This window comes from Chiloscyllium plagiosum, unplaced genomic scaffold, assembly GCF_037043375.1.
Source record: "Chiloscyllium plagiosum isolate Xiang-an unplaced genomic scaffold, Cpla_swu_hap1 HiC_scaffold_5, whole genome shotgun sequence".
In the NCBI taxonomy this organism is placed as follows: Eukaryota; Metazoa; Chordata; class Chondrichthyes; order Orectolobiformes; family Hemiscylliidae; genus Chiloscyllium; species Chiloscyllium plagiosum.
In genome coordinates this window covers 54,641,016-54,664,997 of record NW_028270143.1, presented here as the reverse complement: position 1 = coordinate 54,664,997, position 23,982 = coordinate 54,641,016, and the positions used below count along the sequence as shown (strand labels likewise).

The following is a 23,982-nucleotide window of genomic DNA, read 5'->3' as shown; positions in this document are numbered from 1 at the left end:
AAGTTTAAGGTGAGATTGAAGACCCATGGCTTTGATCTTCCAAATATTTAATTAGAAGTTTTTGTAAAATGATTTTTGTGTTGCTGATTCTGTAAGATCTGTCTATTTATGCTAATTTCATTGTTACATCGAACCATTCAGTGTAGATAATTGTGTATCATTAGCAATTGAAGTAATTTAGAGAACTGTCTATTTTCAGTATGTGTGTTTATATTTGGTTGGAGAGGTTATATTGAAATACCTGTATTCCAGCAACCTGGGTTAACAATCCAGGGAGCAAGTAAAATCCAAACATGACAGTTTTATGTAATAAATTCAAATTTACATACAATGTCTGGAATTAATAATAAATAACCATTAGATCAGTATATTGTTGTACAAACCCAACAGGTTCAATAATGTTTTTCAGAGAAGCAGACTATCCAACTTTGTGTCTAGCCTATGTGTCACTCCAATCTCAAACTGATGTAGTTGGGTCTTAGCTGCTCCTTGCGACTAAGTAAGCTATCAAGTTGTATCCAAACACAACCAGTGGCTCAAGAAGAATGCCCTGACTGCAATAGGACAACTAAAATAAAATAGCTTTTGACCACTCCAAGAATGATTTTCATTAAAAATCTGGTTATTTTGTTTTTAACACACTATCTCTTGGCTGGGCACAAAAACACTCTCACTGTAATTTAATTGTTCAAACCAACATTCTTCTTTCAACACTGTCAAGCTCAAATTGTCTGGTCATTCATGTTTTTGGCACCTTGCTACCAAATAAATTGGCTACAGCAGTTGCCTTCACTTCAATTTAAGAAAAAACTTGTTTGAGCATAAGCTGAAGGTAATTAATCTTTGTCAATTGGTGACTTATTAGATGTCTTTAGTATTATAGACATGTAAATATACTTGGGCACTTACTTTAAGTGCTGTGCATTCCAGTTGAGTAGTCAAGGACAGTTAATCGTTGTGCTACACCGATTACTTTGACATTGAATTCAGGTTGAATTAAAATGTTTTTAAACAATTTTTACTTGTGAAGTTTTAACTGGTTAGGTTTGAAAATCAAAGTATGATAGTCTTTCTTGCTCTCGTGCACATGCTCTTGCTCTCTCAAGCACTGGTCCCTGAAGTACCCCACATTGGTCACTGACATGCCCAGAAAAAGATCAGTTTATTCCTACTTTGTTTTCACTCTGCCACCAATTCTCTATCCACTTCCCAAAGCCATACACTTTGAATTTCAGAAGGCATTTGATAACATCCCACTTATTAACATGTAAAATTAAAGTAAGCCATGTTGACTGACTCCCTGCCCCCACCTACCCTATCAACTTTTTTCATTCACCGGTGGGACTTCAACATCGCTGACAGGACAGCATTTTGCCGGTCCCTTGTTGAGTGTGGTAGTGAGCTGCCTTCTTAAACTGCAGCAGTCTGTGCTGTGGGATGACTTTCAAAGCTGTAAGGGAAAGAATTCCAGTATTTTGACCCAATGACAGTGAAGAAGTGGTGTTATATTTCCATGTCGGTATGGTGAGTAGCTTGGAGGGAAATTTGTAGTTGGTGTGTTCCAGTGCCTTTGTCCTTCTAGATGGAAGTGCTCACGGGTTTGGAATGTGTTGTCTAAGGATCTTTTGATGGATTCCTGCATTGCATCATTAGATAATGTTCACTGCTGCTATGAGCATCGTTGGTGGAGGGAGTGGATGCTTGTGTAAGCACGCCTACCTCCTCTCAAGATTCTAATAGAATGGCACATATGATTTCCCTTTTGTAAATCTGTGCTGCCTTTATCTGATCCTGTCACTTTTCCAAGTTGGCTACTATAATTTTTTTATAATGTAATCTGGCATTTTTGCCGCTACCTACATCAGGCCGCGTGACCTATAATTCTCTGTTCTGTCTGTACCTCCTTTTTCTAAATGGCAGGATTACATTAGATACTAGTCTTCAGTCCTATCAATTTCCCCAGTGCTATTTCATCATTAATACAACTTCCTTCCAATCTCCCTCTCACTAGACCATGTTTCCCAGTGTTTTTGGGATATTTCTTGTGTTCTCCGTTTTGAAGTCCAAACCAAAGGACGTATTTAATTTGTGTGCCACTTTTGTTCCCCATTATTATTTCCTTGTTTCTGACTGTGAGGGACCTACATTTTTCTTCACTAATATTTTCTCTTCACTCCTCTACAGAAGCTTTTATGATCAGTTTGTATGTTTCCTACAAGCTTGTTCTGTTTCCCCCTCTTAATCAATCCCCTTGTCTTCCTTTGCTGAAATCTAAACTCCAGTCCTCAGATCTGCTTTTATTAGCCAATTTGTATGCCCCTTCAAATCTAAGACTACCCTAATTTTCCTTGTTAGTCATGGTTTGGCCACTTTTTTTTGCCAGGCAGGAGTAAATAAATATTGCAGTTGATCATTTAAAGAGGAGAAGTAAGCTGTGTAAGGAATTAGAGCCAGAGCACTAGAGTGAGATTTAGTTAGGCACAGGGTGGGATCAGATTAAGGGGAAGTGCAATACAAACTCATTTGTTTTGCCTGTGCATATACTTGAATGCACAGAGGGTCATAAATAAGGTTAATGAACTGCAGATGCAGATAGCCATGTAAAAATGCATAGTTTGGTGATGCAAAGCCAGGCTCCGAAAGAAACATGACTAGATATTATATAGTCATAGAATCCCTTCCGTGACTGCCATTCAGCCTATTGGGTCCACATTGACCCTTCAAAGATCATCCCACCAGAGCCACCCCCTACCCTACCCCAGGGCTAATCTATCTAGCCTGCATATCCCTGGACACTATGGAAAATTTAGCACTGCCAGTACACCTAAACTGCACATCTTTGGACTGTGGGAGAAAATTGGAGCACCTGGAGGAAACCCAGACGTGAGACGACTGTATGGAGCTTGCACATACAGTCAGCCAAAGCTGGAATCAAACCCAGGCCTCTGGCGTTGTGAGGCAGCAGTACTAACCACTGAGTCACCATGCCATCCCAATGGAGTGTAAAATGTGGGAAACAAATTAATGTGAGCGGTTACAGTAGTGGGGAAGTGACATCTGCAGATGTTGGAGGTCAGAGTCTAGAGTGTGATGCTGGAACAGCAGAGAAGGTCTGGCAGCATCTGAAGAGCAGGAGGATTGATATTTTGGGTATAAGCCCTTCATCAGGAATGAGGCTAGTGGGCTGGGAGGCTGAGAGATAAATGGGAGGGGGTTGGGATGGGGCTAGAAGGAAGGTAGTTGAGAATGGAATGGGAGGTGAGGGAATGGGCGATAGGTGGGAATGGTCAGGAGGGCGGTTCTGAGTTGGAAGTTTGAGATTGGGATAATGTTGGGGGCGGGGGAAATGAGGAATCTGTTGAAATCCACATTGATCCCGTGTGGTTGCAGGGTCCCATGTGGATTTCAACAGTTTTCTCATTTTCCCTCCCCCAGTGTTATGTCAGTCCCAAGCATCCAGCTCAACACTGCCCTCCTGACATGTTCATCACCTGTCCCATCTATCCGCTCCACCCTCCTTTCCAACCTATCACCTTCATCTACTCATTGCATTTTCAGCTACCTTCCCTTTAGTCACACCCCCCTCCCATTTATCTCTCGTACCCCACCCCGGTCCACTAGCTTATTCCTGATGAAGGGCTTCTTCCCGAAACGTCGAATATCCTGCTCCTTGGATGCTGCCTGACCTGCTGTGCTTTTCCAGTGCCACAATCTCAACTGGACAAATGTGAAGTTAGCTCAGTTGGCTGGACAGCTTGTTTGCAATGCAGAGTGATGCCAATAGTGTGAGTCCAATTCCTGCACTGAGGTTTATCATGAGGACTCTCCTTCTCAACATTCCCCTCACCTGAGGCACAGAAGCCTCCTGGCTGAATCACCACCAGCTGTCCCTCTCTCCATTCAGCACATTGGAAAGTCTATCTTTTTAGGAGGGAGGGAGGGGGAGAGGGAGGGGGAGAGAGAGAAGATGCCTTAGAGTCAAGCATCAATCCAGTTAAAACTAAGAAATAATAGAGTCAGGTACAGACAGGATAGATCAAGTGAATCCTTAGAGTATAAAGGCAGTAGGAGTATATTTAAGAGGGAAATCAGGAGGGCAAAAAGGGAACATGAGATAGCTTTGGCAAATAGGGTTAAGGAGAATCCAGAGGGTTTTTACCAATACATGAAGGACAAAAGGGTAACTAGGGAGAGAATAGGGCCCCTTAAAGATCAGCAAGGTGGCCGTTATGCGGAGCCACAGGAGATGGGGGAGATACTAAACCAATATTTTGCATCAGTGTTTACTGTGGGAAAGGGCATGGAAGATGTAGACTGTAGGGAAATAGATGGTGACACCCTGAAAAATGTCCATATTACAGAGGAGCAAGAGCTGGATGTCTTGAAACACATAAAAATGGATAAATCCCCAGAACCTGATCAGGTGTACCCTGAAAGCGAGGGAAGTGATTGCTGGGCGTCATGCTGAGATATGTGTATCATCAATAGTCAGAGGTGAGGTACCGGAAGACTGGGGAGTTGGCTAATGTACCAGTGTTTAAGAAAAGTGGTAAAGACTAGCCAGAGAACTACAGACCAGTGAACTTGAAGTCAGTGGTGGGCAAGTTGTTGGAAGGAAGCCTGAGGGACAGGATGTACATGTATTTGGAAAGGAAAGGACTGATTACGGATAGTCAACATGGCTTTGTGCGCGGGAAAGCATGTCTCACAAACTTGATGGAGTTTTTTGAAGAAGTAACAAAGAATATTGATGAGGGCAGAGCAGTAGATGTGATCTATATGGACTTGAGTAAGGCGTTTGACAGGGTTCCCCATGGGAGACTGATTAGCAAGGTTAGATCTCATGGAATACAGGGAGAACTAGACATTTGGATACAGAACTGGCTCAAAGGTAGAAGACAGAAGGTGGTGGTGGAGGGTTGTTTTTCAGACTTGGAGGCCTGTGACCAGGTGGAGTGCCACAAGGATCTGTATTGGGCCCTCTACTTTTTGTCGTTTATATAAATGATTTGGATGTGAGCTAAAGAGGCATAATTAGTAAGTTTGCAGATGACACCAAAATTGGAGGTGTAGTGGACAGTGAAGAAGGTTACCTCTGATTACAACGGGATCTTGATCAGATGGGCCAATGGGCTGAGAAGTGGCAGATGGAGTTTAATTTCGATAAATGCGGGGTGTTGCATTTTAGGAATGCAAACGTTAGCAGGACTTATACACTTAATGGTAAGGTCCTAGGGAGTGTTGCTGAACAAAGAGACCTTGGAGTGCAGTTTCATGGCTCCTTGAAAGTAGAGTCGCAGGTAGATAGGATAGTGAAGAAGGCATTTAGTATGCTTTCTTTTATTAGTCAGCGTACTGAGTACAGGAGTTGGGAGGTCATGCTGCGGCGGGGTGGGGGGGAGGAGGCGGGTTGGGGGGGGGTGGGGAGGCGGGTTGGGGCGGGAGGGGATTCCAGAACTAGTTTTAGGGTGAGAGGAGAAAGATAAACAAGAGACCTAGGGGGCAACTGGCAGGTAGGAGTAGATTGGGTTGGGATATCTGGTTGGCATGGGCAAGTTGGACCGAAGGATTTGATTCCATGCTGTACATCTCTGACTCTATGTGCTAACACCTTACTATTGTTCTCTAAGACACTAGCTTGTAGGAAAGTTAAAATATTAGAATGGTGTAAGAATTATAGAATTGTAATGAGTTGTTAATATCCTAGTTTGTCAGGATAATTATAATGTGGAAGACAGAGAAGAAAGACTTTAAAATGTTTATGAAAATGTGCTGCATCAATATATTTCCATCTGAATGAGAAAGCAGGCAGTGCTGCACTTAGATTGTGAAGATGTTGGAGCAGAATGGAGCAACAAATGAAAATGTTTTGATGCTGAGAAACTTCAGTTACATGGATAGATTAAGGAAGCTTGGGCTGTTCTCCATAGGAAAGAAAGAGTTGAGAATTGACAGATGTAGAAAGAAATTCCATCATTAGAGAAAGTGAGTAACAAAATAACAGACATGAGAAAAACGTTTTTGTTACGTAGTAAGTGGTTAGGATCTGAAATGCACTGAGAACGTAGTGGAGACAGATATAATCATAACTTTGCAAAATATTTGGAATAATTAATTGGGGGGATGATTTTCTGGCCACATGGAGAAAATGGGGAAATAGATCCAGCTGAAATGCTGTTGCAGAGAGCTTACATGGATATAATGTGCCAAATAGCTGCCTCCAGTGCTATATAGCTAGTCTCTGATTCTTAATTCACTGATCTCATTGAATCTCTCTCTCTCACTGCACCCCTCTGAATTTTAATTGCTGTGCGAGTGCTACTTTCAATCAAACAATATTTAAGAAATTGAACAGTTTTATTCAATTTTTAAAAAATTCAGACATAAGTTGCAAGGAATGTAGCAACTGTTTACCAATACAGGTCGTTCTGCTATAATGCACGTTTTGTTAATGCGAACTCATTATAACGCGATTGATGAATTGTTTCTAAAGTGCAAACTTTTAAAGCATATCTTGGTTATAATGTAATCTAGTCCCATTAGTTTAAATAGTGCTGCTATTACATGATGTTCTTATAACGCAGGGTTGCACAAGAATGGAATTACTGCATTATCGCAGAGCCAACTGTAAGACCTTGGGTTTACTTATGTGCCATTAATAGTTGTTAGAGTTAATTTTAGAGCACAGTCACATAGCTTTTTTTCATTAATATTGGATAAATTGGTTCACTAATTGTAATAATTACCAGCACCATCATTCAGCCTGCAAATGTGTCTGCAAAATAGCTTGTTGGTGTAAATTTCTTGAAATAGTTAAGGGATTAAAAGTTAAGTCATGGTATAAACAGGAAAGTTAGAATATGAACAGGAAGAAGAAAACATTTGGAATTCCATCAAATGACAGTCAAGTTTAAAGAAAGAGCATGTGATCTTGAAGTATGCTTTGAAGTGGCAGTTAATCCCATGATCGAAATGAATAGAGAAGTTATTTGATCTATATTGGGTCGTAGGCCATAGGTTCTAAAAATATTGACATCACTCAGCAGCCCTTTTCACCTCTATAAAATGCCCTAGCTTTTATGTTGCCTCAACATATATGTTGCTGAAGCCCTCATCCAAGCATTCATTCCTCTAGGCTAGTTCATTTCAATGCAATTCTGGCCACACAATCAACAGGTTATTTAATGCAGACTTGACCATTCAGAAATATTCTGCCTATTGGTGATGGCTGATGGAAGCAAGCCTCTGGAGGTTGGGTGGCGTTTAATGGAATATTGTTAGAGTCATAGAGATGTATAGCATGGAAATAGTCCCTTCAGTCCAACTTGTCCATGCCGACCAGATAACCCAACCTAATCTAGTCCCATTTGCCAGCATCTGGCTCATATCCCTCCAAAACCCTTACTATTCCTATACCCATCCAGATGCCTTTTAAATGTTGCAATTGTACCAGCCTCCACCACTTCCTCTAGCAGTTCATTCCATGCACGCACCACTCTCTGCGTGAAAACATTGCCCCTTCAGTCCCTTTTATATCTTGTCCCTTTTATATCTTTCCCCTCTCACCCTAAACGTATGGCATCCAGAACTAAAGGAAGCTAGGGACGCCCACTTTGTCTATTTACCCTATCCATGCCCTTCATGATCTTCTAAACCGCTATAAGGTTACCCCTCAACCTTCACTGCTCCAGGGAAGACAGCCCTAGCCTATTCAACTTCTCCCTATAGTTCAAATTCTCCAATCCTGGCAACATTCTTTTGAATCTTTTCTGAACCCTTTCAAGTTTCACAACATCCTCCCCATAGGAAGGAGACCAGAACCGCATGCAATACTCCAAAAATGGCCTAACCAATGTCCCACACAGCCACAACATGACTCCCCAACTCCCACACTCAATGCCCTGACCAACAAAGGAAAGCATACCATAAGCCCTCTTCACCATCCCATCCACCTGTGACTCCACCCTCAAGGAGCTATGAACCTGCACTCCGAGGTCTCCCTGCTCAGCAACACTCTCCAGGACCTTACCATCAAGTGCACAAGTCCTGCCAAGATCTGCTTTCCCAAAGTGCAACACCCTGCACCCATCTAAATTAAACTCCATCCACCACCACTCAGCCCATTGGCCCATCTGATTTAAGATCCTGCCGCAATCTGAGGTAACCCTCCCAACTGCCCACCACACTCCCAACCCTGGTGTCGTTTGCAAACTACCAAATATACTTCCCATGTTCACATCCAGATCATTTATATAAATGACAAAAAGCAGTGGACCCAACACTGATCCCTGCAGCACTCCACTGGTGACAGGCTTCCAGTCCGAGAAACAACCCTTCACCATCACCCTCTGTCCTCCACCATCACCAAGCTAGCTCCGCACCCAAATGGCCAGCTCTCCCTGTACTCCATGAGATCCAACCCTGCCAACCAGTCCCCCATGGGGAACCCCTCTGAACACTTAACGAAGTCCACACAGACCAGGTCCATCGCTCTGCCCTCTTCAGTCCTCCTTGTCACCCTTTCAAAAAACTCAATCAAGTCCATGAGACCTGATTTCCCATGCACAAAGCCATGTTGACTATCCCTAATCAATCCTTGCCTTTCCAAATACATGTACATCCTGTCCCTTAGAATTCCCTCCAACGACTTGCCCATCACCGATGTCAGGCTCACTGGTCTATAGTTCCCTGGCTTGACCTTTCTTAAATATTCTCCAGTCTTCTGGCACCTCATCTGTGACTATCGATATCTCCGCAAGGGCCCAGCGATCACTTCCCTAGCTTCCCACAGAGTTCTAGGGTACACCTGGTCAGGTCCTGGGGATTTATCCACCTCGACATCCAGCACATTCTCCCCTAATATGGGCTTTTTTTTCCAATATGTCCCCATCTATTTTCCCACGTTCTACACCTTCCATGTCCATTTCCACAGTAAACACTGATGCAAAATACTCATTTAGTATCTCCCCCATCTCCTGCTGCTCCACACAAAGGCTGCCATGCTGATCTTTGAGGGGTCCTATTTGCTTCCAGTTACCCTTTTGTCCTAAATGTGTTTGGATTCTCCTTAAAGAGAAAATGAGGTCTGCAGATGCTGGAGATCAGAGATGGAAATGTGTTGCTGGAGAAGCGCAGCAGGTCAGGCAGCATCTAGGGAACAGGAGAATCGACGTTTCGGGCATTAGCCCTTCTTCAGGAATGAGGAAAGTTTGTCCAGCAGGCTAAGATAAAAGATAGGGAGGAGGGACTTGGGGGAGGGGTGTCGGAAATGTGATAGGTGGAAAAAGGTCAAGGTGAGGGTGATAGGACAGATTGGGGTGGGGGCGGAGAGGTCGGGAAGAAGATTGCAGGTTAGGGAGGCGGTGCTGAATTTGATGGATTTGACTGAGACAGGCTGGGGGGAGGGGAAATGAGGAAACTGGTGAAATCCGAGTTCATCCCTTGTGGTTGGAGGGTTCCTAGCCGGAAGATGAGGCGTTCTTCCTCCAACCGTCGTTTCGCTGTGGTCTGACGATGGAGGAGTCCAAAGACCTGCATATCCTTGGTGGAGTGGGAGGGGGAATTGAAATGTTGAGCTACAGGGTGGTTGGGTTGGTTGGTCCGGGTGTCCCAGAGGTGTTCTCTGAAACGCTCCGCAAGTAGGCGGCCTGTCTCCCCAATATAGAGGAGGCCACATCGGGTACAGAGGATGCAATAGATGATATGTGTGGAGGTACAGGTGAATCTGTGGCGGATATGGAAGTTTCCTTTGGGGCCTTGGAGGGAGGTGAGAGGGGAGGTGTGGGCGCAAGTCTTGCACCTCCTGCGATTGCAGGGGAAGGTGCCGGGAGTGGAGGTTGGGTTGGTGGGGGGTGTGGATCTGACGAGGGAGTCACGGAGGGAGTGGTCTTTACGGAATGCTGATAGGGGAGGGGAGGGAAATATATCCTTGGTGGTGGGGTCCGTTTGGAGGTGGCGGAAATGACGGCGGATGATGCGCTGTACATGGAGGTTAGTGGGGTGGTAGGTGAGGACCAGTGGGGTTCTGTCCTGGTGGCGGTTGGAGGGGCGGGGTTCAAGGGCGGAGGATCGGGAAGTGGAAGAGATGCGGTGGAGGGCATCGTCGATCACGTCGGGGGGGAAATTGCGGTCCTTGAAGAAGGAGGCCATCTGGGATGTGCGTTTTTGGAACTGGTCCTCCTGGGAGCAGATGCGGCGGAGTCGAAGGAATTGGGAGAATGGGATGGCGTTTTTGCAGGGGGCAGGATGGGAGGAGGTGTAGTCCAAGTAGCTGTGGGAGTCGGTCGGTTTGTAGTAGATGTCCGTGTTGATCCGGTCGCCTGAGATGGAAATAGAAAGGTCGAGGAAGGGGAGGGAGGAATCTGAGACTGTCCAGGTGAATTTGAGGTCGGGGTGGAAGGTGTTGGTGAAGTGGATGAACTGTTCCACCTCCTCGTGGGAGCACGAGGTGGTGCCGATACAGTCATCGATGTAGCGGAGGAAAAGGTGGGGGGTGGGGCCAGTGTAGTTGCGGAAGATGGATTGTTCCACATATCCTACGAAGAGGCAGGCATAGCTGGGGCCCATGCGGGTGCCCATGGCTACTCGTTTCGTTTGGAGGAAGTGGGAGGATTGGAAAGAGAAGTTGTTCAGGGTGAGGACCAGTTCCGTCAGTCGAAGGAGGGTGTCAGTGGAAGGGTACTGGTCGGTACGGCGGGAAAGGAAGAAGCGGAGGGCTTTGAGTCCTTCGTGATGGGGGATGGAGGTGTACAGGGACTGGATTCTCCTTAACCCTATTTGCTAAAGCTATCTCATGTCCCCTTTTTGCCGTCTGGATTTCCCTCTTAAGTATACTCCTACTGCCTTTATACTGTTCTAAGGATTCATTCAATCTGTCCTGTCTGTACCTGATACATGCTTCCTTCTTTTTCTTAACCAAACCCTCAATTTCTTTTGTCATCCAGCATTTCCTACACCTACCAATCTTTCCTTTCACCCTAACAGGAATATACTATCTCTGGACTTCCATTATCTCATTTCTGAAGGCTTCCCATTTTCCAGCCATCCCTTTACCTGCAAACATCTGCACCCAATCAGCTTTTGAAAGTTATTGTCTAATACCATCAAAATAACAAATAATATACATCAGGCATCTCTGCCATTTCATCAATTATTTCTATTTTCAGCTGTCAAATTATAATTTAAAGGCACAACACTGAAAACATGAAGCAAAAGCAGAAATGTTAAAGCAGTGCATTGATCAGAATCTTAAGAGGGCACAAAATATTTTGAGTCGCCATCCTGTTTAAGAACTGAAATGTTTCTGTGCTCTTGAAAAATATGCAAACAAAAAAGGACTTTCTCAAATTATTAATGTTAACAAGTTCAAATTACATTAGTAAGTGCAAAGGTTACTTTGCAAAGTTGATACAAGGATTGAATGAGAAGTGATCTTTAGCAAATTAGTATTCTATATAGATTCTTGTCTTGTGCTTGCTGATTATAAATTTATATGGAACTAATTTTTGATTCAACTGGAAACAAAAGGTGGTCATTATTTGTGTTTTTGTTTTTTCAGTATATGTTGTAGTGAAGGGATTGGTTTGTGTTGCACTTGAATTTATTTTGAGCTGAAATACATAGATCTATAATTAAGCTGCTCACATATTGTTGTCTTTGTCTTCCTGGCAGTTGCTGCGACTGTGCCATCCAACTAGTTATTGCATCCAATCTACTTCTCCATTATTTGAATCAGTACCATGCGAAGATTTGCATATTGTAAGGTGGTTTTGGCCACCTCATTGGTCTGGATGCTGCTGGATATGTTCCTCCTGCTTTACTTCAGTGAATGTAACAAGTGTGAAGAAAAGAAAGAACGAGGCCTACCTGCTCGTGAAGGTAAGGAAAACCCAAATAAAAATGAAATATTCTTTTAGAAGATAATATGATGAAAACCAAGTCAAAACTACAAATATCTTGATCCCTAACAGTAGTATTACTGACTATTATTCGAGAAAGTAATCTGATACCATCAATTACCAAGACTTTGTTCATCACATTATGGACTAGACCAGAGCCCCCTGAAAACATTTCAAGAACGTATCCTGGACTCCAACTTAAAGCAAATCTAAAATGTTGTATTCCAGATGCATTTCAACTGGTCAAACTGCTCGACATTAAGCAAAACACAATTTATTCAAATGTGTAGTTAAAATGCAACAGAAGAAAGAAGAACTTGGAAAACATTATTGGAAATCTTGATAAATAATAGATACAGTAACTATTACTACTTAACTATTCCAATATAGTAACATCCCATAAACACACCCTTGGGTAAAAAGCAAACTTCAGAAATTGGATTTTAACTCTTAAGTAATCCAGCAGCATAGGAAGAGATCTCCAGCGTTTTGGCTGTACAGGTTATTTTGCTATAATGTGGTAGTTGTAATCCTCTGCACTGCTGCAATATAGAAAATCATGCTATAGAAAATGGTGCTATGCAAAATCTCTACAGAAATTTGCAATACCCGTTCAGTAGAATGTTTGCATTATCCAAACAGCATCCACAATTAATCAATCATGTTATAGCTAATTAGTGTTAACGAAATGCTCATTACGTCAGAACGACCTGTAATGGAGAGGTGGAACGATAGCTTCTATTCAGACTTACAACAGCAACTGCTGAAAGCTAACTAAAAATCCTTGATCTGTGAGAGCTTGATTGCACTCACTCAGTCTGCTTCTATTGTTCCAATGTTTTAAAAAAAAATTCCCAGGCCGCCCAAGTTGTTTATCTTTTCATAGTCTGCGAGGCATCTGTCCTCCGATCTTTCTCTAAAAGGAACCAGGCAAAAACGCACCTCTGAAAGTCAAAGCATTGTCACAATCAGAAGTAACAGTTGCTTATTTTAGTTTTAATGTGATGTATTTTGATATGACTTAATCCATGAATGCTAAATATATTTGATTTGGTTTGCAATCAGATTTAAATTTATTTTAGGGGGTTTTGAGAAGATGCGTACTTGTTTATCAAATACTCTCTCTATTTTTAGTATTCAGTACCCAGGAAGTCTAATGGTGTTGGTTGCAAAGCATTTTCCTACATTGGGATTAAATATGTATTTGGCTCAGTGTACAGATGTTATGTTCTAAGTGTCTAAAATGGTGAAAGAAATGTTAAATTGATGTTGTGGGTCTTAATTTCCCATTAATAAAGAAGTGACATTTTGATCCAATTAATGTAGTGATATTCAAATGAATGAAACACTAAGCTAATTTTTCTGAAGAAAACAGATTTTACCAGTGTTTTACCTTTATTTCTGTTGAATGAAAAACCAACTTTGGCTATTGAATTGAATTTTCTGCTCGATGGGATTCTGAATTTTTGAGTGGAATCTTACTGAACCATTCAGGAGTTTGTCTGCTAACTGGAGAACCGTAAGCAGCCTTTGCCTCTTCTAGGGATGAGTAACTAAATCATTTACAAATCACCCAGTGGCCCCCACCCTGCATTTGATGCCATCTGTATGTTTTGAACTGCTGGCCAATCAGAGGCAGTTTGTGTTCAGCAACACCACAGAGGAGGCCAGGGCTGCTGCTGCAAGAACATCCCCAGAACGTATCACAGGGTTGTGGAGGATCCAGGGCAAGGTAGAAAGGTCAACCAAAGATCTTTCCATGCAGAACCTTGATATGCTGCTGCACCATCTTAATAAATGCTTGCTTAATGTTTTGTGGTTTAATGCTCATGTCCATCTGGAATCATTTTAAATAGTTGAAATAAACCAAACATTGTAAGCCAAGGTATATTGTTGAAAAACTAATGAAGACCATAGTGCAATGTATGGTAACAGTAAAGAAATTTAGGTTGATCTTGATGAACAGCCAAAATATTTTTATAAGGCTACCTAGATTAGAAGTGGGGAAGATTAAGCTCAGAAGTGCAGTTAGATACTCTTGAAAAAGTTTAAGACAATGAGTGGATATTTGAGGAATAAGCAATAATGAGTTACCGAAGAGAAATAGTTTGTGCAGTATACGCACTGTGTCTAGCAGTTACCCTGGAGCAGGCACTGCTGCAAGTGGCTACCTGCAATGCCCATGCATCATTTTTGTAGTCTCCTAAATGAAAACCATGGTTGTGGCTATACCTGGGTTTTCCAGCACTGCTACAGCAAAGAATTTCTCTTGCTGTAGCTTTTGGGAACAACTGAATGGGTAGTAGAATTTAATCAGAAAGTGAGGACTGCAGCTGCTGGAGGTCAGAATTGAAGTGTGGTGCTGGAAAGCGCAGCAGGTCAGGTACATCAGCCTGTTTGCCATTCATATTTTGAGAATTTGGATTTTATCTCCTTTTTCTATTTGTAACAATTTTGAAAAACTGAAGTCAAAGCTAGTCTTGTGTTATACTTTAATATTATGCTTGCATGGTCCAATAAGCTAATGCCTTTTCAGACCATTCCATGTTCTTTATAGAATCATAGAGATATACAAGCATGGAAGCAAACCCTTTGGTACAACTCATCCAGGCCAACCAGATATCCTAAATTAATCTAGTCCCATTTGCCAGCATTTGGCCCTCTCAACCATCATATACGCAACCAGATCATATACGCAACCAGATGCCTTTTCAATGTTGTAATTGTACCAGCCACTACCACTTCCGCTGGCAATTCATTCCATACATGCACCATCCTCTGTATGAAAAGGTTGCCCCTTTGGTCCCTTTTTAATCTCCTTCCCCCCCCCCCCTCTCAAATCTATGCCTTCTAGTTTTGGACTCCTCCACCCTGAAGAAAAGACTGTGTGTCAATTTATCCTATCCATGCCCCTCATGATTTTATAAATGTATGCAAGGTCACCCCTCCGCCTCCAATGCTCTGGGCAAAGTAGTTCTATCCTATTCAACCTCTCCCTATAGTTAAAACCCTCTAACCCTGGCAGCACTTTATAAATCTATTTTGCACCCTTGCACATTTCTCCATCTTTTCTGTAGCAGGGAGACCAGAATTGCACACAGTATTCCAAAAGTGGCCAAACCAAAGTCCTGTACAGCTGCAGTATGACCTCCTAACTCCTGTATTGAATGCTCTGACCAATAAAGAAAAGCTGCCTTCACTACTCTACCTACGGTGACTCCACTTTCAAGGAACTATGAACCTGCTTTCCAAGGTCTCTCTTTGTTCAGCAGTCCACCCAGGACCTTACCATTAAGTGTAAAAATCCTGCTCTGATTTGCCTTTCCAGAATGCAGCGCCTTACATTTATCCAAACTGAACTCCATCTTCTGAGAAGTCTTTGGAGGGACGGGATTTATTTGTATTTGGAAAGGCAAGAACCAATGATGGATAGTCAACATGGCTTTGTATGGGAAATCATGTTTCATTAATTGACTTCTCAGCCCATTGGCCCATCAGATCAAGATCCCGTTGTAATCTGAGGTAACCTCCTTCGCTGTTCACTACACCTCCAATGTTGGTGTCCTCTGCAAATTTACTAACTATACCTCTTAAGCTCACATCCAAATCATTTTTCTAAATGACAAAAAGAAGTGGACCCAGCACTGATCCTGTGGCACAACACTGGTGTCAGGCCTGCAATCTAAAAAGCAGCCCTCCACCACCATCTGTCTAATTGGTTAGCTCTACTTGTATCCCATATGATCTAACCTTGCTAACCAGTCTACCATGAGGGACCTTGTCAAACGCCTTACTAAAGTCCATATAGATGACATCCATCACTCTGTCCTCATCAATCCTCATTGTTTCTTCTTCAGAAAACTCAGTCAATTAATGAAACATGATTTCCCATACAAAGCCATATTGACTATCCATCATTGGTTCTTGCCTTTCCAAATACAAATAAATCCCGTCCCTCCAAAGACTTGCCCACCATCAATGTCATGCTCACCAGTCTATTGTTCCCTGGTCTTTCCTTACTATCTTTATTCAATACTGGAACTACATTAGCCAACCTCCAGTCTTCTGGCTTCTCAGCAGGGGTCCTTGTTTCCCTAGCTTCCCATAGAGTTCTAGGGTACCTGATCAGGTCCCGGGGATTTACCCACCTTCCCGTGTTTAAAGTCATCCAGCACCACCACCTCAGACATTTTTCAAGATGTAACTATTTCCCCACATTCCATTTCTCCGTATCCTTCTCCACAGTAAACACTGATGCAAAATATTCGTTTAGTATCCTCCCCATCTCCTGCTGTTCTTTGTTCAATGTCAGGCTGCTTTTGCCTGTTAATCTAAGGCAAATATTTTCCTCAAGTAAGCTTTTAAAGTCATATCTCCTTTTTTTTTTTGCATTTTTTTTAAACACGATGATAGGAACATTTGGAGCCCATTATCTGTTTACTGTAGAAAAAATACATTGCCATGGAGAATGCATTAGTTAATATCCCTACCAATCACTTTTTGCTTAACAACCAGCACTGTCCTCTCACTCCTTAGTCTCAATTTCTTTGCCTTTTACATGGTATTTCTTAGAAATTATCTGACAAGTGCAAGGTGAAAAATGTTGGTAGTTTTTATTTCAACAGTACTCCAGTTTTGTACTGCCAAGCCTATTTGTAACAGCATTGAAAATGTTTTGCATAACAGTGCAAACTTGTCTTTGTGTAAACAGTTCACTTTCTTTCAATACAGCATGTAGCATACTGAGGTGCCTTCTACACTGTTATTTGGAGTTTATTGACAACATTTATTTCATTGTCAAGCATACAGTACAAGCAGTTTTACATGGGAGGGTCTCAAACACCAGCCTTTTCCCACTGAGCCTTTGTGACAGCTGCTCCATGGCTTGGTCTGTGCATAAGCACGCAATCCTGGACTTTACAATGTGTCAGTCATAGACATCTTTTGTAAAAGATAGTCAGCAAGCAGTGCTTGATATTTATCTTTGATGTGACCCTTGAAACAGTCTGTGCCAGGATACTGTTATGTATTGCTCAAGATGAACACCTAGAAAAACTGCTGCACCTTTTCTTTTTGGAACTATTTTACAAAGGTATATACCAAAAGGAGGTGGATGGTGATTACTCTCTTGGCTATGTAAAAATTCAAAGTCCTAAAATTTGTCCTATGAACCTCTTCTCAAATGTTTCTAAAATAATAACTTTTTCACCAAGTTTTTTTCTTGTTCTAGTATCTCTTTGTGTAGCTTGGTATTGTTTGCTTAATTAGAAAATGCTGAATGGAGTTACATATTGTACTTGTTAAAAGCAGGGTTAGTTTTGTCTGCATTCTGGTGAATGATGGTACTGCACAATAAGAGCTTGTGCAGTGGTCTGTGGCATGTTGGGTGGGGTGGTGAGCTGACAGGGGTGGTTAACAGCTACATAATAAGGAGGATTCCTTTAAAAGGGTATCCTGCACTGAGAGCTTAAAATTGTGTTGCTGGAAAAGCGCAGCAGGTCAGGCAGCATCAAAGGAGAAGGAGAATTGACGTTTCGGGCATAAGCCCTTCTTTCCTGCACTGAGAGTCAGGGCATACCAGCTTACCATTCCAGTATAACTACAATCAGAGCCAGCCTTTGGGCTGTGTGGGGATCTGAAAGAGGAGGCCCTTTCTGAAATGGTTTCTCCTGCTGTAATAGAGGAAACCTGCATAACATTTTGTACAAAGCATTGGTTGCAAATTTTAAGTATAATGAGTAGACCTGTTTTAATTGAGAAGAATGTATGTGTAAGAGGTAAGAAGGATATTTTGTGATATAAAAAAACAGATGGGCTTACTGATGGAGAGCTGCCAGCTCAATTTCAGTGTCCCAGGTACTAAATTATAAAGGCCCAATGCTGATGAAAGGACATGTAGGAAAGCGGAACAAGAACTAAAGTGCTCTTAACGGATTGTATGCAACACATACAATCTTTTTTGTTGATCTTTGGACTGCTGATAGCAACCACATCTCCCAGCTATGGTAGCTGATAATTGAGAGCTATTGGCTCAGGCGGGCAGTTCAAGTTGTGTCAGAGTCCCAAATCACAGAAGGACGTGATACTGACAAGTTGGACATTTGTTTCAAGTGACCCTTTCTCAGAACTGATGGTAACTAGGATTTTTTTAAATGCAGAAGATAGGGAGGGGAGGGGCGGGTGGGGTGGGGAGGTGGGTGGAAGGTGGACAGGAATGCACAATAGGTGGAGATAGAGCCAAAAGAGAAGAACAGTTGGAAAGACATCAGAGTGGAAACAATCAACCACTGAATAGTTAGTGGTGGACATTCTCCAGGCTAACAATGGGGTTATTTAATAGCAGACCATGTGATAACAAGAAGAAAGTGAGGACTGCAGATGCTGGAGATCAAGAGTCAAAACATGTGTCACTGGAAAAGCACTGCAGGTCAGGCAGCATCAGAGGAGCAGGAGAGTTGACTATTCGGACATAAGCCCTTCATCAGGAATAAATGAAAGGCTTATTTCGAAAACGTTGACTCTCCTATTCCTCAGATGCTGCCTGACCTGCTGTGCTTTTTCAGTGTCACATGTTTTGACATGTGATAACAATGCATGGTGTGTGGGGTTGATGCAAGACATGAAAGGAGGTCTCTCAAGCCCTAAAATTGTTGAACTCAAGATCGAGTCTTGAAGGCTGTAGAGTTCCCAAGTGGAAAACAAGGTGCTGTTTTTTCAGCTTACACTGAACTTGCTGGAGCACTGCAACAAGCGTGAGGCAGAGATGTGGGTCAGGGAGCACAGTGTGTTGAGGTGGCAGGCAACTTGGAACGTTTTTGTTTTGCAGATGGCATGTAGGTTTTTCCGGGAAATGGTCACAGTCTATACTTTGTTTCTGCAATGTAGTGAAGGCCACGTTGTGAGCAGCGAATACAGTCGACTAGATTGAGTGAAGCATGGCTTCACCTGGAAGGTGTGTTTGGGCCCTTGCATTTTGAGGAGGGACAAAGTGAATAGCTGATGTTGGAGTTGCAGAGAAGGTGCCATAGTGCTGTGGAGTGTTTTTGGGAGTGAAGGAGGAATTGGACCAGGGTGTCCCAGAGGGAATGGTCCTTGCGGAACCTGATGGGGGAGGAGAGTGGGTGGCATTCTGCTGGAGGTGGCAGAAATGGCAGCTAATGATTATCTGGATGTGGATGCTGGTGGAATGGTAGGTGAGGACAAGGGGACTCTACCGTTACTTGGTATTCACCAGCTCATTCAGGAGGGGGTGAGGGCTGACGTGTAGGAGATGGGTTGGATTCAACTGAAGGCCCAGTCAACTATGATGCTGGGCAATCCTTGGTTGAGGGAAAAGGTTTTGGAGGCCCTGTTGTCAAAGTTGGCATCATCAGAACAGATGTAATGGAGAATGGAATAGTCTTTACCGGGTTTGAGGATGTACAGTCAAGATAACTGGGGAAGCAGATTGGTTTGTAATGGGTATTGCCTATTGCCAGAAATAAAGAAATGAAGGAAGGGAGGAGTCAGGTGAGAATGGGGTGGTGATTAGAAGTAAAGTTAATAAACTGTTCCATTTCCAGGTGAGAGTGGGAAGCAGCTCTGGAGAAAGAGTTGAGTGGATTAAGTGAATAATTAGTAAATTTAAGTTGATCAGATTAGAAGTCTGAACCTATGTAGGAGCAGCAAAAAATGAGATGATGGAAAATGGTCAACTTGCTGCAGATGTAGCAATTCCTCAGATTTTGCACACAAACCTATTTTGTAATTTGGCTTATTAACTGCATGTGAGTTTTTCAACTTCCTTTAATTTGGAATCCTTTATTGATATCCTGGTCGACATCAATTCAAAACAATAGGATAAGAACTATAATATACTAGGTATGCTGCTTAGCTATAACCTGTGTAGGGATTTTCTTTGCTTGGCATACAAAAGCTGATATTTCAACTTTGAATTTTCCTGTAGTGAAAAGTTAAATTGACAAGTATTTGTAATCTGGCGTTCATGTTCATTGAAGTTGTCCAAAGATTGTTTTTTTTGTGTATTTATATTGTCGTTTCAGATTTTGAAACTCTTTCCTCAAAAGATGGTTGACTGATAAATCCATAGTTTCTGTAAAAATTTTAAATGTTTTCATTTACTCATTTAACATGTTGTGGGTATCGCTGACTAGCTAACATTTATTTCGCATCCCTAATTGTCATTACAAAGTTGGTGAGCCACCTTCATAAATTGCAGAAATGTGTAAGACAGTAGTAATAGGAACGGAATTCCAGTATTTTAGCCTAGTGATAATGACTGAGAGGTAATTCCAGATCAGGATGATTTGTGACTTGGAGGGGAACTTGCAGGTGGTGGTCCCTTGCTTAGCTGTCCTTGTCCTCCTCCGATGGTACAGGTCACTGGTTTGGAAGGTGGTGTTGAAAGAGTCATGTATTGTTTCTGCAGTGAATCTTGCAGAGAGGACAAAGTTTTGTACAATACTATTGCTGTGTGGTCATGAAGGGAGTGAATGTTGAAGATGGTGGATGGGTGCCAATCAGGTGGACTGCGTTGTCTTTGATGGTGTTGAGCTTCCTCTATGATGTTGAAGCTGCATTAAACTGTTAAGTGGGGAGTATTCTATCACATTTGTTGTAGGCCAGGCCAGACCCCCTCAAAACATTTCAAGAAAGTAGCCTGGACCCTAACTTTGCTAGTTGTTTTAAGCAGATTTTGTGGATATTTCAGGAGTGATGCAGCTGGTCCAACCACTTAGTTTTAAACAAAACAGAATTTATTTGCAAGATTACCAAATGAAACGTAAACAAAAGAGAACAGAATACAGAATAATTTAACCTATTAAAAAACCCAACAGATTATTCCAACTTAATGATGCTGTTCCAAAAACAATCTCCAATAAACACCCCTTGGCAAAAAAGGTCAAATCAAATACAGGGTCTTAAAGGAGAGTGAGATGGCAGAGCGATTCAGGATGGAACACCGCCTTCCATGCAGCTGTTTCTTGGATTAGCAGCCTCAAAACTGACTGCTTTCAGTGAACAACCAGACTGCTCAAACAAAACCAGAGAAAAGCTGAGCTGGGTGATTTGGCCGCTCCCCTTTCATCATACAAGTGTTTATTTTAAAAACTTGAAAACATTCTCAAGTAGTTAAACCCAGACTTTCCGGAATCACTGCTTTTACGACCTCTGTGGGGCAAAGAAATGCCAAGGACAGCAAAACCTTGTTAAAGGAGCAGCATCATCATCATACACTTCTGACTAGTGCCTTGTAGATGGTGGACAAGCTTTGAGGAGTCAGGAGATGAGTTACTCACTGCAAAGATCCTAGTCTCAATCCCAGTTTGCATGATGAAATGAGTTGTTTTCATGGATTCATCTTCATTTTGTCCCCTTTTTGGGATAATCCTTTGTAGCTATCATACACACTCATGTAAATTATTTAGACTGTTAAAAACAGTCTAGATTAGAGTGGTGCTGGAAAAGCACAGCAGGTCAGGCAGCATCCGAGGAGCAGGAAAATTGACATTTCGGGCAAAAGCCAAACAGTGTATGAACAGCAGCATTAAGTTGGGATGATCTGTTGGATTTTCAGATAGGTTAAGTTATTCTGTATTCTTTTCTCTTTTGTTTGCGTTTCATTCGGTAATCTTGCAAATAAATTCTGTTTTGTTTAAAGCTAAGTGGTTGGGAAAGCTGCATCGCTCCTGAAAACCTTTTTAGTCCGTTTTTAAAGGTTCAGCTTATAGGGTCGAGTAATACATGGGCACTAGATTTGAGGGGCTTAAATTCATGCTGCAGTTCGAAATACTGTGTATTATTAGCAGAAGTCAATTTGATCGCTCAACTAATCCCAGGTAAAAAAGAAAAATACAATGAATTACGGTAAAAACAAAAGAAACAATAGTAAGTAAATTTTATTTATACATACCGGTACGAAAATTTAGCACGTCAAAGATTCATTGAACTCTTTCAAAATCATACTGTTCAACACTGTCATGGCCTGGTATAATGGCACAGTTAAAATGAAATATTTGTTAAATTCTGAATGTGTAAGCGTCTTGAACTTTCCTACCAAATTCTTCTGTTTTCCTCCCATTTACTCTTGTATGTTATGAACCTCAGCAACATTAATAAATTGGTCAAAGAATTAAAGATATATATGTAGCGAAGATATCTCACTTTTATTCAGATATAATGGTACAATTAAAATGATTAACTTTTGAACAGTATTAGCTTTTGGATATATAGTGAACAAAGTGCGCTGAGTACCAATAGACTTCGTACCAGTCCTAATGAATGAATTAAAACATGCTGTAGTAAACCATTTGGACTACCAGTAAGTAGAGTTATGAATGAATAGAGATGCAATGAGTAGAATTACCAGTATTAATGAATGAATGCAATTTTGTTTAAGTAGGTTAATGGGAACATGTAGTTTCCTTTGTAAGAGCTTTATGATGCAATATTGTAAGATCAACTTACACGAGATATACTGAATGTGCAAGATTTTTTGGCCAAAAATAAGGGGTCAACTTTTACATGAGATCGCCTTTTACAGGGGTATATACGATATTTACAAATTAATATCTTAATTTTTTTTCAGGAAATCTGTTAAAAACCAAATTCTGATTGAGAAGCTTGGCATTCCTTTTGGGTGTCCCTTGTGGTAGACTGATCAGACAGGTTAGATTACCTGAAATACAGGGAGAACTAGCCAAGTGGATCCAGAACGGGCTCGAAGGTAGAAGAGAGAGGGTGGGGATGGAGGGTTGCTTTTCAGACTGAAGGCCTGTGACCATTGGTGTGCCATAAGGATTGGTGCTGGGTCCACTTTTTTTCATTTATATAAATGATTTGAATGTGGACATTAGAGGTGCAGTTAGTAAGTTCGCAGATGATACCAAAATTGGAGGTGTAGTGGACAGTGAAGAAGGTTACCTGCAAGTACGACAAGATCTTGTTCAGGTGGGCCAGTGGGCCAAGAAGTGGCAGATGGAGTTTAATTTAGATAAATGTAAAGTGCTACATTTTGGGAAGGCAAATCAGGGCAGGACTTTACATACCTTAATGGTAAGGGGAGTGTTGCTGAACAAAGAGACCTTGCACTGCAGGTTCATAGTTCCTTGAAAGTGGAGTTGGAGATAGATAGGATAGTGAGGAAGGCACTTAGTATGCTTTCCTTTATTGGTAAGAGCATTGAGTACAGGAGTTGGGAGATATGTTGCGGCTGTACTGGGTATTGGTTAGGCCACTGTTGGAATATTGTATGCAATTCTGGTCTCCCTCCTATAAGATTGATGTTGTGAAACTTGAAAGGGATCACAAAAGATTTACAAGAATGTTGCCAAGATTAGCAGGTTTGAGCTAAAGGGAGAGGCTTCAATAAGCTGGAACTGTTTTCCCTGGATTGTCAGAGGCTGAGGGGTGACCTTATAGAAGTCTATAAAATCATGAGGGGCATGGATAGAGTAAATGGACAAGGTCTTTTCCCTGGGGTGGGGGAGTCCAGAACTAGAGGGCAAAGATTTAGGATGAAAGGGGAAAGATTTCAAAGGGACCGAAGGGGCAACTTTTTTACGCAGAGGGGGTGCATGTATGGAATAAGCTGTCAGAGGAAGTGCTACTATTATAGCATTTAAAAGGCATATGAATGGTATATGAATAGGAAGGGTTTAGAGGGATATGGGCCAAGTGCTGGGAAATGGGACTAGATTAATTTTGGATATCTGGTTGGCATGGACAGGTTGAACTGAAGGGCCTGTTTCCGTGCTATACATCTCTATGACAGGAGTAGCCAGTTATTTTTGTTCCGTTATTGGTAGCTGTGCCCTCAGTTACCTCGGCACCAAGCTCTGGAATTCCTCCCTATCCATCTCTGCCTCTTCACCTTTTGGGTTCTTAAAACACTTAACCCAGAATTTGGTCATATGTCCTAGTCACCTTTATGGCTTAGTATCCTGCTTTATTTTGTGATCTTGTGAACAATCTTCAGATATTTTACTATGTTTCTGGTGCTTTATAAATGTAGGTTGTTCTGTTTTATAACAATCTCAGTAAGCATTTGAAACAACTATATGAAACCGTTTAATATTGTTAAAGA

The 23,982-nt window shown here is 41.9% G+C and overlaps 1 protein-coding gene across 1 annotated transcript in view; it reads left to right on the top strand.

Moving 5' to 3' along the window:
* The window catches only part of galnt1 (UDP-N-acetyl-alpha-D-galactosamine:polypeptide N-acetylgalactosaminyltransferase 1), a 156,722-nt gene that overhangs the window by 48,953 nt on the left and 83,787 nt on the right, over positions 1–23,982 (top strand). Inside the window, exon 2 of the mRNA XM_043690049.2 lies at positions 11,671–11,877. Coding sequence (XP_043545984.1) covers positions 11,739–11,877 — 139 coding nt within the window. The 5' untranslated portion in view covers positions 11,671–11,738. The remainder of the gene's footprint in view (positions 1–11,670; positions 11,878–23,982) is intronic.